The sequence below is a fragment of the Cryptomeria japonica genome, chromosome 5, assembly GCF_030272615.1.
Source record: "Cryptomeria japonica chromosome 5, Sugi_1.0, whole genome shotgun sequence".
Classification (NCBI taxonomy): Eukaryota; Viridiplantae; Streptophyta; class Pinopsida; order Cupressales; family Cupressaceae; genus Cryptomeria; species Cryptomeria japonica.
The window spans coordinates 267,481,417-267,496,958 of NC_081409.1; the positions used below are offsets into that span (position 1 = coordinate 267,481,417).

General features: G+C 38.6%; 1 protein-coding gene across 1 annotated transcript; it reads right to left on the reverse strand.

The window, feature by feature from the left end:
* Positions 1–10,208: 10,208 nt before the first annotated feature.
* LOC131075438 (uncharacterized) lies at positions 10,209–15,240 on the reverse strand. Its single transcript, XM_059220564.1, has 2 exons — positions 14,493–15,240; positions 10,209–14,164 (listed from the first exon to the last, which is right to left on the reverse strand). The coding sequence occupies exons 1-2, from the start codon at positions 15,238–15,240 to the stop codon at positions 10,209–10,211; spliced, it is 4,704 nt and encodes a 1,567-aa protein (XP_059076547.1).
* Positions 15,241–15,542: the final 302 nt, after the last annotated feature.

Here is a 15,542-nt window from a genome sequence, read left to right on the forward strand (position 1 = left end):
TTGGAAAGTAAAGTGTCCATGAAAGAACAAAATCTCATGTTACTTTCCTCTTCTAAAAATGACCTACGAACGGGAACTCACACACTTAAGAACTCAACAATTTTTTTTTATGTATTATAACTCCTATCAACCACTATAACCCAAATATACCGTTAGCTCAAAGACTAACAAATATATTGAAAGATATTCTACTCTAACTAAATAGTTTGTGCAGCACAAAGACTTCACTTTCTATCTTTTAAAATTTAACTTGAGGGATAATTTGCAAAAGCACAAAGACTTGAAACAATATTATCTTAACCAGATTCCAATTATGGAATCTTCAAAGTAAATCAAAGATTACTTGTAAAAATCCAAAGTTCTTGAATATCTATCACCAATAACTTTCACCAACTTTAATCAATTAAGAGCATATGATATTAAATGACATAAGAACATCAATATCACACAAAGATTGAATTCAAAACAAAGAATGAATGCCAAGCTTCAATCCTTCTCGATTAAATTGTAAATTCACAAAAAGAACACAAAGTCACAATTTGTTCTTCACTTGGGCAGAGTTTTGTTGCATAAAAAAAAGATGAAAAAAGATCCTTATTACAATAATAACCCTTATATATATAGAAGAGGGGTACAACATGAAAATAGGAAAATATAACTAAACTATGACTAATTCAAAGAAGAGTTAGATTTGACTTAGGTCTTATGCACTCAACAGGTGCACAAGAGCAATTACAAAAAGACACTTGAAGTGTCGCTAGATAAAACAAAAAGCCACTAGAGAATCACGAAAATGACTAAGTGTCACTTTCCTTAGGTAGAATTCTTCTTCTGAAATTCCTCAAACTTCTGGAAAGCATGCTTCATCTGAACTCCATCAGGTCCCTGGGTATTATTGGTGATGATCTTGACTCTAGTAGTGGAATCCTCTAAATCAGTACAACATTTCTTATGCTTCCTTAGAATAGTGTCCAGGAAATCCAACACAAACTGAAGGTCGACCAACTTATCTATCAAAGATAAAGAGAAATCCTCCCTGTCAACTTCCACAGCTACAATCAAACTGAATTCGTTAATAACCTCATTTACTTGTAGCACTTTCCCATCCTAATCAAGGACCACACATGGAATTTTTGAAACCTTTGTAACAATCTCTATCTTCTTGTCAACACATTCCTTTAAAGCCTTCCTCATATCCTTGACTGGATGCTCAAGGATGTTCATTTTGTGTTCTAAGGCTTCTCACTGCTCCACATACATGCATCATGAAGGAATAACATTATTTTGTATGAGTTCATCAGGATCATAATCTTCAAATTTCAACCAAGCCTCAAAGTTTTTGTCTTGCGTTTCAAGCTCCTGGGAGAAGGCCTCTATGGTGCTTTCTATCTTTGTCCTTACGGTATCAAGGTTGTTGACAATGGTACTAGATGAGCCTATGATTTTTGTGCCTTGACTCAAAATACAATCCATCCATTCTGCCACAACTCTACTACGAGATGAAGCTTGCTCGGCTCTTTTAACAACCTACTCATCCAAGGAAGAAGTTATTGGCTCAACAGTCTCAGAAGATTTATTTACCTTGATCAAGATTGGAGTGAGTTTCTCGATCCTTGTTTGAGCTGGTCTTTACTCATCATATCTGGCAACAAGAGCTTTCAAAGTTGATATTGCATCACCCGAAGAGGAATCGTGAGTTTGTTTTCCCAACTCAACCCTTTGAATAGTATAATCGGTATCCTGTACTTGACCAATAATTGCATCTTGGGGAAGAATAACAACCTCAACATACTTGTTCTTATCCTTAATGACCTTAACACTTGATAGAGTCTTAGCCTTCTTAGTAGTTTTGGGTTTGACAGGAACAAGTTGACTAAAATCAAAATCTTTAGGGGAAACAACTTGCTTCTTCCTTTTCAGGGCATTAGAAAACAACCAAGATGGAAAGGTAGAATCATCTTCCCCACCAACCACACACATCTTGGTAAGGATTAATAGAATCATGAACGGTTGTAGTCACAAAAGGAGAGGCTATGGTGATCACATTGATGGGATTTTCTAATGAAGATTCATTTGACCTAGGAGCTGACTCATTGATGAACTTATCAAAATAATCTAATATAGATGTAGACACTCTAAACAACGTGGGAAAAGCCAAGAAGACATTCTCAATATTATTACGGGGTGTTTCTAGGGCCGACTCACTACCACTTGTGGAAGATACATGAATAACACTTGATGAAACAACATTTGCAAATATCGGAGGCTCGGGATCAGAAGTAGAGACAGGAACTTGCAATGTAGATGTAGGAGAAGATACCTGGAGTAAAGGTTCATCTGTTTGTGTAAACTCTTCTACATTCAACTCTTCTTGTTCCTGATCAACCTCTTGTTCATGAACTAAATCTTCATCGATAAGTTCACCCTCCTCCTGCTCATTTGTTACATCTAATTTTGATATCTCTTGAACATTATAACTTGAAGGCTCTTCTTGAGATTTACCTTTCTTGGATCCAACTGTGAATTTCAATCTAGGAGCTTTCACTGGAACCACAACATCCTGCTTGTTCTTAGTTCTAATCTCAGATCTATTTCCCATTGGGCCAACAATATCATCATCAGAACCAGAGGAGAAAGGTTTTAGAGGAACACCATGCAAAGATAACCAAATATTAGTATTCATGAGAATACTCTGAAAACGTGCTCTAATGGAAATAAACTCCTTTTGCGACCACTAAATAAGAGGCAAAGGAGTAGAATAAACCCTGTTCTTTTCGTATAAAGGGTCCAAGATATCACCATCCTCTTCGAGATCATCAGGAACATCGACAAGACCAAAGTTCTCAATTTTCTCAACTGTCAAGCAACAATAATCAAGTTTCCTTATATCATGCTCGGATCTAAAATCAGCCCAAAAATCTTTGATCCGATGAACATGCACATAGGCCTTCTTCAGTTTGTTTCTCATACCCCTATAGTCAAAGTCCTTTTTGGCTTTGAAAAATCTTATAGTGACTCTTCTCATCTCATCCTCCATGGCTCTGGCCTTGAAAATATAATTGATGGAATATATTCAAATCAAGATAGAGAATTTCAAACCTATCTTATGAGAACCAGATTGGGACTCATGTACAAAAGTCATCTGATGAGCAAGCTTCATTAGCACAATCTTGTCAGAAGGATATCTAGGGAGCATGAAGGGCTCACCATTGAAACATCCAACCCTAATATAGGTAAAAGTTGGAAACTGAAGAAACGTGCATCCATATTGATTGACAACTTCCCAAGCGAGATCAAATACCCTCTTATTATATTGGTTTTTATCCATCATAACCATTTACTAACTAAAGAAGGCATCATTGACTCCTGAGAAATGACTATGACTTTCTTTCAAGACCAACTAGGTATAGTATTCATGTACCTCAACTTCCCTCCTGTCACCAGTAGTAGTTAAGCGAGGAAAGTGTCTCATTGAAGCCACAATGTACACCAAGTAAGAAGTCATGTAGAACTTGAGAGTAGTGGGAACCTTGGTGAGTTCACAAATGACACCACTGATTTGCTTTCCCCAAAATATCTTCTCTTTATTTTGTCTGATCACATGGATGTACTGATACATCCACTTATGGAAAGTATTAGAAGTGGGGAGTCCTTTAACTCTACTTAAAAGAGTTGTCAAATCATTCACTTCTTCAATGAATTCACACTTGGGAAGAGTTTTCGATCATCTTGCAATAGTTGGCCTTGGAGTTTTAAGTCAATTGTCATTCATATTACGCCTACACTTCTCAATTTTTTTGTCAAAGTAAACTATAGTTGACTACATAGTGATATATGAATATCTCTCAATACTTGAACACTTGACACTGAATCAAAGAACTCTTCATCAAGCCTAATTAACTTCTTTCCAGATTCATCTTTCACGCTTCTGTTTTTCAGGATCAAAATGCTTCACTACTGCCATCACAAACTCAGGATCCTGTGGTGATGGGAAAATTTGCAACTAAGTCTATACTACTATTGATAACTGCTTCCATATCCCAACATGAAGGTGGTTTCTTGATTCTTTTGAGAAATTCTTCCAAGTCAACATGACCTATCTCCATGTCTCTAATATGATCAATATTAGAAGTAACTGAAGAAGAAGGAAAAACTGGATGTAGGTCTTGCTTCTTGAATTTCATCCCTCTTTTCTTTGGAGATACCTCTGTCGTTATTATGATAACAATACTGAGAGAGAGAAATTCATTAGTATCAACACGATACACTTGATAAATTAATTTTTGTTCATATGATTTGAACAAACTCTAACAATAGTACATTTGAGATAATTAGGTTTACCAAAAACCTATTTTTAAATAACTTAATATTTCCAAAGTAAATGAAATGAAAAAACACTATTTACGTGTGTGCAAATAAACGAATTTCAAATAAAATTATTGGAAAAAATCCATTTATAAAAGTGTAGAAAAAATGAAAGTAATTAAAATTTATTTAAAATAATGTAATTACACTTTGGAAAAAATCCCCAAAAACAAATGTAATTCGGACCCATAGATCCAAAATACACATATTAAAAAAAAAGCACCAAAGTGTTGGTCGAGTCTATAGACCCACCATACACTTAAAATATGGCATAAATATCATATAAGGTAGGGCATGTTCATAAGACCGCACTGCAACTAAAATATTTTGAAGTGGTGTCGGGTCGGGTCGCCTACGGCCTCGCCAAACACCACGGGAGTATTGCAAGTAAACTAGGGCATGACGGGGTGTTGGTCAGGGTCACCAACCCGTCAAGTGTATGGAAGACCGAAGGCCCTGTCAACACCACAATGACGGTTGTGATATAAAAACAATGTGGTGGGTCGACAAGTGTGTGGCGGGTTGTCGGCCCTCCATAGCTCCACAATATTAAAAATACAACATGCAGGGAAAACTTGCTATCATGGTGAAGTCACATACCCACCACAAACCAAGAAATGGTGCGTGGCAGCCCTATGGCCCCATCATGACACCATACTGATATAAATCGATGAATCAAAACAAAAACCTGACTTGGATCAAAGATCCGATTGGATGAAAAGCTATGAAAAAACAATTTAATAAACACATAAATTCATGAAAAGAGTTAAATGAAAAGGGTTATAAAAACCCTAAATCAAAGGGAATAAATTCATACCTAGAAATGGAAGTTGAGAATCCTTCTCCTTCTAGCCACAAATTCAATCTAAGAGGGATTAAAATGGAAATTAAGGAGATAAATTAGCCTTTAAAAGAGGAAATTAGACTCTTAATCCAACACTTCAAAAATCCCACAAAAGACTGAAAGTGCATTAAATAAGTGCAATTCGGGTTTATGAACCCAATTTGCACCTATGAAGTGTAATTCGGGTCTATAGACCCAAGTTGCATCTAAAAGGTGAAATTAGCCAAAAGGTGTAAATCGGGTCTACGGACCCAAATTACACCTAAATTGTGAAACTTGCTATAAATCAAGTTTATGGACCCGATTTAGACCTAGACTTCACAAAAAGCAAAAATGGGGTAAAACAAGAAAAAAAATGCTTTCAACTACACAAAACATCTCGAAAAATGAACCATAGAGTAGGAAAAACCACAGACGAGCAAATTTTTTGGGGTACCCTAATTTTTGCTAATGCTAAAAACGAGGATAACAATAACTTATCCTTTGTTGTCTCATGTCATAAGATTATGACAAGTTTCATAATCTTATGCACTCCTATGTCTCACCTTGACCTATTTAACCAAGGGCTCTCCTATGTACTTTTATCCTTTATAAGTCAATCCAATTGATTGATTCTATTTCCATTATTGATAGGAATAAAATTTGTTTGTGTCATATTATTTCTCTCTTGTTATTGTGCTTTCCAATAGGCCTCTAGATCTTGGGTGGCTACCTTCATAGCCAAATCTTTTATGATATCAGATCTTTTAGAGTGTCATTGGTTAGTCTTTTTGAGAAATTTTTAGTGCATTTTGGGGTTTTATTTTTGTGGCTTAATATTGCAGTTAATAGTTAAAGCTTGAGGGGTCAAATGAGAGGTCACCATCAGATTTAGAAGGTTTGAGAAAGATAAGATTGCCTTTTGTTTTTACAAATTGAACATCGTATGTCTAATCTATGAAAGTTTGAAGTTTCGAGGTGTTGCAATGATACATGCATCAATATTACACATGTGATTTTCAGACAACATTATCTCAGTCATCCAAACTCCTTTTTGCGAGATTTTTTTTTTTTTAATTTGGGGTAGAAGTTAGTGCTCTTCATAGTAGTGCGGGTTTTTTTATGATTTGTCTACAAATTTTTTAGAAAATTACAAGATCTCTATTTTTTCAACTTTTAGGGCCTCGTTCGATCTCATGTGGACTCCTTTTCAAGTGCAATTTTTTTTTGCAAGTGCATGATTTTTGTTTATTTTGTAGTGGCACTACTAGTTTGCAGTCATTGTGATTCAGAATTTTCACTTTCAATACGTGACCTTATTTGGTTTATTTTTGGTACTGTAATTATAGATCATAGTTTGGTCTTTTACAGATTGATTTGAGTCTAATCTAGCCCAATTGTGGGTATTGTAAACATCAAAATTGGAAGTCCACTTTGCCTTTGTTTTGCAAGTGGCCATTGTAATTGTACCAAGTATAAAGTGTCAAATCATTGCTATTGGGAAGGTTCTTTGTTGAGTGAATTTGGGAGGTAACTTTGCAGTGGTTGATTGCATTGTTTTGCATTTTTGTGTGTTCTAAAGATGGGGATATCTCAAACCGAACTCCTAACATCACATAATTATGCATCATGGAAAAAATGGGTATCAAATTATCTCATGGCAAAGGGTTAGAAACCATTTCTCAATTAATCGATCCTAATGCACTATCAAAATGGGAGATTGAAAGAGAGAATACACTTGGTTGTATATGTTCATTAGTCTCATTTGATTTGCAGTTTCATATTGAATCATGTAAAACACCTAAAGAAGCATGAAAGACTCTTGAAATATTGTATGGTAAAATTGATAAGATTAGGAGATATTAGATTGATAATTATTTGATGAATCTTGGTCTAAGTAGGTTTGACCACATCCAATACTATATCTTCAAAATCAAGCAATAAAGAACACAACTAAAGGAATGCAATATTAAAAAGGAGGATTTACAATTGGTTCTCAATGTGTTATCCAAGATTTGTCCTGAGTATTCAGTGTTTGTTTCTAGCTTCTACACAGGCTTTTTGTGGAAGCATTATTTGTTGATCCTAAGTTTGATGATTTGGAAAATGTCCTAATCCAAGAGGAAGCAAAGTTAATTCACATAAGTATAATAAAGTCTTCTACACACTAATAATTTATGGTAATGGAGCCTAAAGCAAAGAAAGAAACAAGGAATCTTGATAAGAAGAAAAAGAAGAAAAATAACAAGCTAAACAAAGAATTTGAATCCTCTCCCTCTCAAGGGGAATCATCTAAGAAGGAGAAGATTACTTGTGCATATTGTAAGATGATAGGACACGAAGAACACTATTATTATAAGAAGGATATTGATGAATATAATCATCTTCTTGATAAGAATATAATCAAATTTCCTTATAAAATGTCTACTTCAACTTCTTCTTCCAAACAAATAGAATTTGATAAGGAAAAGAGCCACACTTTTGGGACAAGAACAAAGGACAAGCTCTTTGTGCTACTATAATTCATGATTCAAGGAGATAGATTTTAGATTTAGGAGCTTCACATCATATGACATCTTTGAAGTCTATGTTCTCTTCATTTGAGCCTTGCAACATGCCACCAATTTTGATGGACAAATATACATATATACAATGTAATTGAGAAAGGTTCTATTTATATTTGGGATGACACCTTCAATCATGTGTTGCGTGTACCTCACTTGACAAATAATCTCCTTTCCATCTATCAAATCACTCGTGGTGCAACAAGGAAAACTGTGGAGTTCACTCTTGATTAAGTTGTCATTAGAGACTTGGAGGTTAGGGCTATCATTGCTACTTGGGTGGTGGATCATGCATCTCGATTGTACTCATTTTCAAACTTTGTTTCTATTAATGACTATGATTCTTCAAATGACGATCACACTTCTAGTGTGGATTTGGTTATTAAGGAGAAATTTGGCTATTTCAACTTGGGTATTATCACATGTGATCTAGTTCCCGAGCCTTATATTCCATCTCCTCCTATTGATATTACATCTATTGTTGCTCCTCATGATGCTTGTGTTGCTACAATTTTGGCTTCTTGTGATTAAGTGTAGGAGGATATATATTGTCTCACAAATATAGTTCCTTGGGATGATTACTTGATAGACATTGCAAGTTTTTTTGTGGAGTTCTACATTCCAGATTTGGGAGACATCGTTAGTGATTCATCCTTTCTTTGGTGGAGATGATCTTTCTTCAATTGTTGTGAGGGAGTACTTTGACCCTCTTGTTCATTTTCTACATGATAATTCTTTGAAGGTTGACATGACTATGGATACTTATGTACAACATTTGAAGGAGGTCTCTTTATCTTAAAAGGAGATACTTGAGTCTTTGGATCTTGTTCTACATTCATCTTCACTAGATCCTAGATTGTCTTTTTCAGCAATGTGGCCTAGTACACCTAATTCGGAAGGGGCAACTTCCAGCATTGACATGGGGACACTTGAGACACTTTCAAAGATTTCATACATCTTGAGTTTTGGGAAGATTTCATATATACACCTTTGGTTTTGTTTCTTCCTAAGGGGAGGAACATTGTTTGATGATTGTGGAGCATCTTCTACATCCATCTTGGAAAATCGATTATTGGCGAATCTTCTACATTAAGGTGGAGCTACATGCTCTCTCTTCTTCTCTCTTATGGGGGGATTTTTTCTCACATGAGATTTTTTCTTCTCATTCATCATTGAGAGTATTTTTTATTTTCATCTCTTTTTTGGTGAGGAGTTTTTTCCCATTGGATTTTCTTCTTTTCTTTGTTTGTGAGAGATTAAATTGCATTTTTACATGGGTATCAAACATGTCCTGGTTGTCAAGACTCGTCTTGCATTGTTATCTTTTGTATACATTCTCCCTAAGTTGCGCTTAAGGGGGGGTGTTGATGTAATTATGGTGTTTAACTTGGTTATTCTTCACTTAGGGACCACATAGGATCTTTTAGGATCATCTCCACTTTAGGTGGTGTTATCATGTTATCATTTTCCATGTTAAATGGTTCTTCCACCTTTAGTTGTTTTATCATGTGATTACTTTTCCATATTTGGTTGGTGATCCACCTTTAGTGGACGTATCACACTATCACTTTTCCACTTTAGGTGGGATGATAATTTATCCTTTTTTGTCTCATGTCATTAGATTATGACACTTGTCATAATGTTATGCACTCCTATGTCTCACCTTTGCCTATTTAATCAAGGGAAATCCTATGTACTTTCATCCTTTGTGATTCAAACCAATTAATTGATTCTATTTGCATTATTGATAGGAATACAATTTATTCTTGTCATATTATTTCTCTTGTTATTGTGTTTTCCATTAGGCCTCTAGATCTTGGGTGGCTACCTTCATAGCCAAATATTACACCATTGACTAGAAAATATTTTTATTAGAAAGAATCCATTAGATAATATTTATAGATCTTGTTTCTCTGATAACAAATGTGACATAGTAATATTTTTTGATCTAGTAGAACAATTATGTTGGTTTAGGATTAGAAAATTGTTGGGTTGCAGTGGTTTGAGTTGGGCTTGGAAAAATCTTGTTGCCTTGTCTATTTTCTTAACTATCTTAAAGTCTTGCATTCTTCTTTAGAGCTATATCAACAAACATATTAATTTGTATATGATTATGCATTCTTTATATTTTTGGTAAGCACACAAATTGTGTTTACAAGTTGTATACACATTACTAATTGAACATATACAACATGTTAAACAACTATATATTATAGGCATGCAAAATTAGTGTATATAAATAAAATGTTTTAAATTTTTGTAGAAATTACATATTATACAATTCTACATAAATATTAGTAGATCCAATTATTTCAATTTGAATTTTTTTTTTTTTTTTTTTTTGGAAAAATAGGGGTAAAAACTTTATTGAAATTTAGAATAGCTGAGTACAAAACAACAAAGGGCCAAAGCCCTAGGAACTACAAGAGATTACAGAAAGAACAAGAACGAGAAATTCATTCCCCAACACCACTTTCATCTTCAACAAGAATCCTCTCCAAATCCTGACATAGCTCATATGGCAACTGCTCCCACTCATCAATCCTCCGACCATCAACATCTTCTGACGCCCATTTAGCCAGACAATCAGCTGCCCTATTCCATTCCCTTGGAATATGGGTAAACGACACCGACTCCATTACAGAGCCAACCTGTAATATCTGTTGTACTAACACAGATAGTTGCCACCTAACCTCAGACATCTTCCTCTGAAGGAGCAAATTAACTAGAATTTGAGAGTCAGCTTCACAAATCACCTTCCGCCACCCTAGGGCATAAGCTCGCTTCAAAGCATATAGGATAGCCAAGCCTTCCATCCTATTAACAGTCTGCACCCCCTCATTAGCCGAGAAGATAAAGACCACAGATCCAGAAGAATCCCTACCAATCCCACCAATCCCAGCTGGACCAGGATTACCCCTAGAAGAACCATCCGTGTTAATTTTCAGAAAGCCAGCAGGAGGGGGGAGCCATTTCCCCATCCGTTGAACTCTATGTTTCACACGCCTACCTCTCCTGGCGCAAGCTGAGGCTGGAGATATCCCCTGTATACCAAACCTATTAACTATCTCCGCATCGCCTTCCTCCATCGGCAAAATAATCTCACTCTTAGCTTTCACAGTTTCCTGGACCATTCCCATAATTCTAGTCCAAACCTGTTGAATCCCCAATTGTTCACCCCGAAAGATTCTACGATTCCTTTCCAACCAAACTTGCCATAGCAAAAAGATAGGGCCAGCATACCAGACATCCTGCAAGAAGGGAGCCGAGGAAGGGGGCCTTCTCAGTCTCATCCAAAACTCAGCCAGGGAGGATGCATGAAAGCACTGACTCTTCCAGGCATCCCACCAGAAGTGCCATAGTTGCAGTGTGAATGGGCAGCAAAAGAATAAATGTGGAGAATCTTCCTCCCCCCCACCACATAGAACACACCTTGAAGGTCCAGCAAAACCCCTCTTCTGAATATTGTCCCAGGTCAAGCATCTATTCCAAGCCAAAGTCCAAGAAAAGCAATTACATTTTGGCCAAGAGAAATTATTCCAGACTCTCTTCCACCAATGGACTTCCCCCCCAACAAATTGTTGAGAGAGCAGCGCCTGATAACCAGAAGACACAGTGTATGTACCTTTGGGATTAGGGGACCAGGCCAACACATCACTATCCATCAGGGCGCTACAGCTACGACCCGAAAGGATGTTATGAAGCTCAGCACACTCAACTTCCAACCCAAGAATAGGCCACTCCCTTGAAGTCTTCCATCTTGCTTCCACAACCTGCCCTTGAAGGGAAAATGACTTGAAGTCACACACCCTAGTCCAACCAGCTTCGCAAAACCTCTGGGCCAATATACTCAGGTGAGGATATTGGGAAACTATGGGGGGGTAGCCATCCCAGGAGTCATGCCAGAACTGTGCCTCTGTCCCACTCTTACAAATCCAGAAGAGACCACCCTTAATGAGCGCAGCCCCCTTCTTGAGAGTGTTCCAAATCGTTGAGCCTTTCCCTGCCAAGCTATATCGAGGGATATCACGCTGGGGGATCCCAAAAAAGTACTTGTGAGACAAGATCCTAGCCCACGCCCGATCCTGTTCCACACACCATCGCCAATACAATTTAGCTGCCAGAGCAGTACCAGAAAGCAATGATTGACGTAATCCAAGACCACCAAATCTTTTAGGACTACAAACAGTCTCCCACTTAATAAGGCTCCACTTAGTTGATGACAAATTACCAGCCCATAAAAACTGTCTGGCTAAGGAATCAAGGCTCTTAACAAAGCTCATCGGCGCCACCTGAATCAAACATCTGTAAAGAGGAAGAGCCTGCACCACAGATTGAAGTAACTGGACCCGACCAGCAAAGGACAGCCAACGATGAGTCCAGTGGTTCACTTTGACATTGAACTTATCCAGAATAACCTGCCAGGAATCCCTAGACTGCTTGCCAGTAGAGATGGGGATCCCAAGGTATAGCAAAGGAAGACTTCCAATTTGGAACCTGAGAATATGAGCAATTCTTCGTTGAATTGAAGGCGGAGTGTTGAAGAAAAAAATTGAAGACTTGCCCTCATTAATTAACTGACCAGAAGCAGCAAGGTAGACATCTAGCACTCTGCGCATGTTAGAAGCCTCCCTAATAGTAGCCAAACCCATCAAAGCTGTATCATCCACAAACTGTAGGTGAGACTGAACAGGAATACCCCCTCCCCACTGCCAGCCCTGAATAAAGCCTCCTTCAACATTCCTTTTAATCAACCGACCCAAACCTTCCACCAAAAGAAGAAACAAGTAAGGAGAAAGGGGGTCACCCTGCCGCAAACCCCGAGAGGCCCCAAAGAGGTTGGAGTGCTCCCCATTCATCAAAACTAAGAAGGAAGTCGACCCCACACAACTCATAACCCAACAAATCCATTCCTCCTCAAAACCAAAGGCACTCAAAACCTTTTGCAGGAAGGACCAACGAACTCTGTCATACGCCTTGGCCATATCCAGCTTGATGAACATAGCTTTGGCTTTAGAGCTGGCCATGGAATGGATAGTCTCAGTAGCCACCACCACCCCATCCAAAATCTGACGACCTTCCACAAAGCCACTCTGCTCTTCGGAGATTAGCACAGTAAGCCACTTTTTCAACCTTTCAGCAATCAATTTAGATATAATTTTATAAGTTACGTTGCAAAGAGAAATTGGGTGAAATTGACTTAACCGGTCAGCCCCCTCCCCCTTGGGAATGAGTGCCAAGAAGGTAGAGTTCAGGGCCCGAAGCATTTGCTTATTCTTCTGGGATTCTTGAACAACTGCCAATAAATCAAACTTGATAATGTCCCAAAATTCCTGGAAGAACTCAATCGGGAAACCGTCTGGACCAGGAGCCTTACCTTTTTTCATCTGGAAAACAATTTTTTCTAACTCCTCCAAAGTTATGACACTCATAAGATGTTGTTTCATTTCCAAAGAAACCAAAGAAGGAATACAGGAAAGGACCTGGGCCTCTGCAACAGAGTCTCCCTGTGCTTCCTCTCTAAATAAAGAAGCAAAATACTGCACTGCTTCATCAGCGATACCCTGAGTAGAAGAAATAACCTCCCCCCTATCAGTCACCAAAGATGAAATAGCATTACCATGTTGTCTGGCTTTCACTGAATTGAAAAAGAAGGCAGTGTTCTTGTCTCCCTCCTGAAGCCACTCAATCCGAGCTTTCTGTTTCCAAAAGATTTCCTCTCTCAACTCCCATTCCTCCAAAGCTCTTAAAGCTCTGGCTTCTTCCCACAACAAGTACTCAGACACTCCCTCCTCCCTAATCAATCTGGTAATGCCATTCAACTCGACTTGAGCTTCATGTTTTGCCTGGTAGATATTTCCAAAGCTTTGTCGATTCCACCGTTTGAGCTGATACTTAACATACTGGAGAAGCTTAGCAAAAACATATATTGCTGTACCAAAAGCCGGCCTGCCAACCTGCCACCATTCGGCAACACAACCATAGAGGTCCGGGTCACGAAGCCACATAAGCTGGAACTTAAAAGGCAGCTTCTGAGGCAGATGAGCTGAAGAAATGACAAGCTTTATTGGCCAATGATCCGAGCCTCTCCAATCCAAAATTTCAGAACTGGAAGACCACAATCCACCCACCCAAAAATAGGAAACCATGAAGCGGTCTAAGCGTTCAGCAATGCACCTGTCACCCTCCCTTCTATTATTCCAAGTGAAGCAGCCATTGCTAGGCTTGATATCCACGAGATTGAGTGCTGAGATATTATCTCGGAGCAAGAAAGAAGAAGGATCCAGTCTTTTATTACCTCCTCGTTTTTCCGTTAGATCAAGAATAGCATTAAAGTCCCTAGCAACAATCCATGGCAAGTAAGGAAATAAACTACGAACCAAAAAAATATTATTCCAGACAAGGAGCTTACCTTGGAAGTCAATAGGAGCGTAGACATTAGAAAAGAGAACAGATTCCCCCGACTCAGTGCACAGAGCAACCAAGGATAAGGAGGACTTAAAGGAAATCTAGGACACAGGTTGGATCTTTCGTGGGTTCCAGGGACATGCCACACCCCCCGAAGATCCCTGAGCTCCAATACACTGACATAGACCATTCCTCCATAGCTTAGATGCAATACTCATCATGCATTCCACAGAAACCTTAGTCTAGGGCCGCTGTTCAAGCCCCTTACATTCCATGAGATAACCATCATTTTGAAGGGGTCGAAAAGTGGGAATCCAAGGTCTTCACAGAACCTGACTCCACCAATGTCTCCCCAATCATCTTAATCTTTTCTAAGTCCTTCTTTCGTCCCATTTTAACATTTTTCTCTGAGACCCCCTTCTTGCCATGTTTTTGAAGAATGCCCAGATGAGGAGAAGATTTACCTCGCTTATCCGACTCTGGAGCTGCAGTCTGTGCAGGAATAGAAACATTCTCTACCCCTTGTCCCAATTCAACATTTGGCTCTAATATCATCTGAACCCCTGTTTGCCCATCCGTGACCATAGGCATGGCAGGCTCCACATGAGAATCAGCAGGAGGGATGGAAGAAATAGTCCCCATTCTATAATCCCCTACATGTTCATCCTCAATAATTAATCCAGGATTAACTTCTGGCTGACCCAATTCATCCAAGATCTCGAACCTGTTAAAGGTATCTTCTTCCTGTCGCTCCCTTAGAGTCCGCTTCTGGCCTTTGTTCCGATTACGAGCCTTAACCTGAACAAAGCCCTCAGCATCTTTGCCCTCCCCAACAACAGGCTTCTTCCCTTTGTCCACACTAGGAATATCACGAGAAGGAGGCGAAAATTGCTGTTCCACTGACTTGGCCTTTGGGCATCTTCTCACAAGATGGCCATATTCATGACAAAGGCGGCATCGAAAAGGAAGGGTCTCATAATCCAGTTGTTGCACCCAGGAATGTGAGCCCGCACACATCTCTACCGCATCAGGCAGTGGTCTACTCAAATCAAGTTCCACACAAATTCGAGCAAAAGTCATAACTTTCTTACCCAAGGTTTGTGATGAAGGACCCACCGGCTTCCCGAGCATCGATGCAAGCATATGGAGAACATCCTCGCGACATCATTCTATAGGAAATCTGGGTAACCGAACCCACACCGGAACCCGATTTGGAAGCTCCTCAGAAGGATTAAATCCTGCATGCCATGGTTTGACGAATAGCCCCACCTGGTTATAAAAATAGGGTCCACCCTCAAAAACCCTATTCCGATCAGCCATACAAAGAAAATTTACCATGAAAAAATTATTTGCTAGTAGCGTAACCTCCATTTCGCCCTCTG

What these genes read in the sequence shown, in the direction of transcription:
- LOC131075438 (XM_059220564.1), bottom strand. Translation starts at nt 15,240, where the DNA reads ATGACTTTTGCTCGAATTTGTGTGGAACTTGATTTGAGTAGACCACTG. An exon ending in GGAGACATTGGTGGAGTCAG is followed by an intron (nt 14,165 to 14,492) that starts GTTCTGTGAAGA and finishes TTGACTTCCAAG; the next exon opens with GTAAGCTCCTTGTCTGGAAT.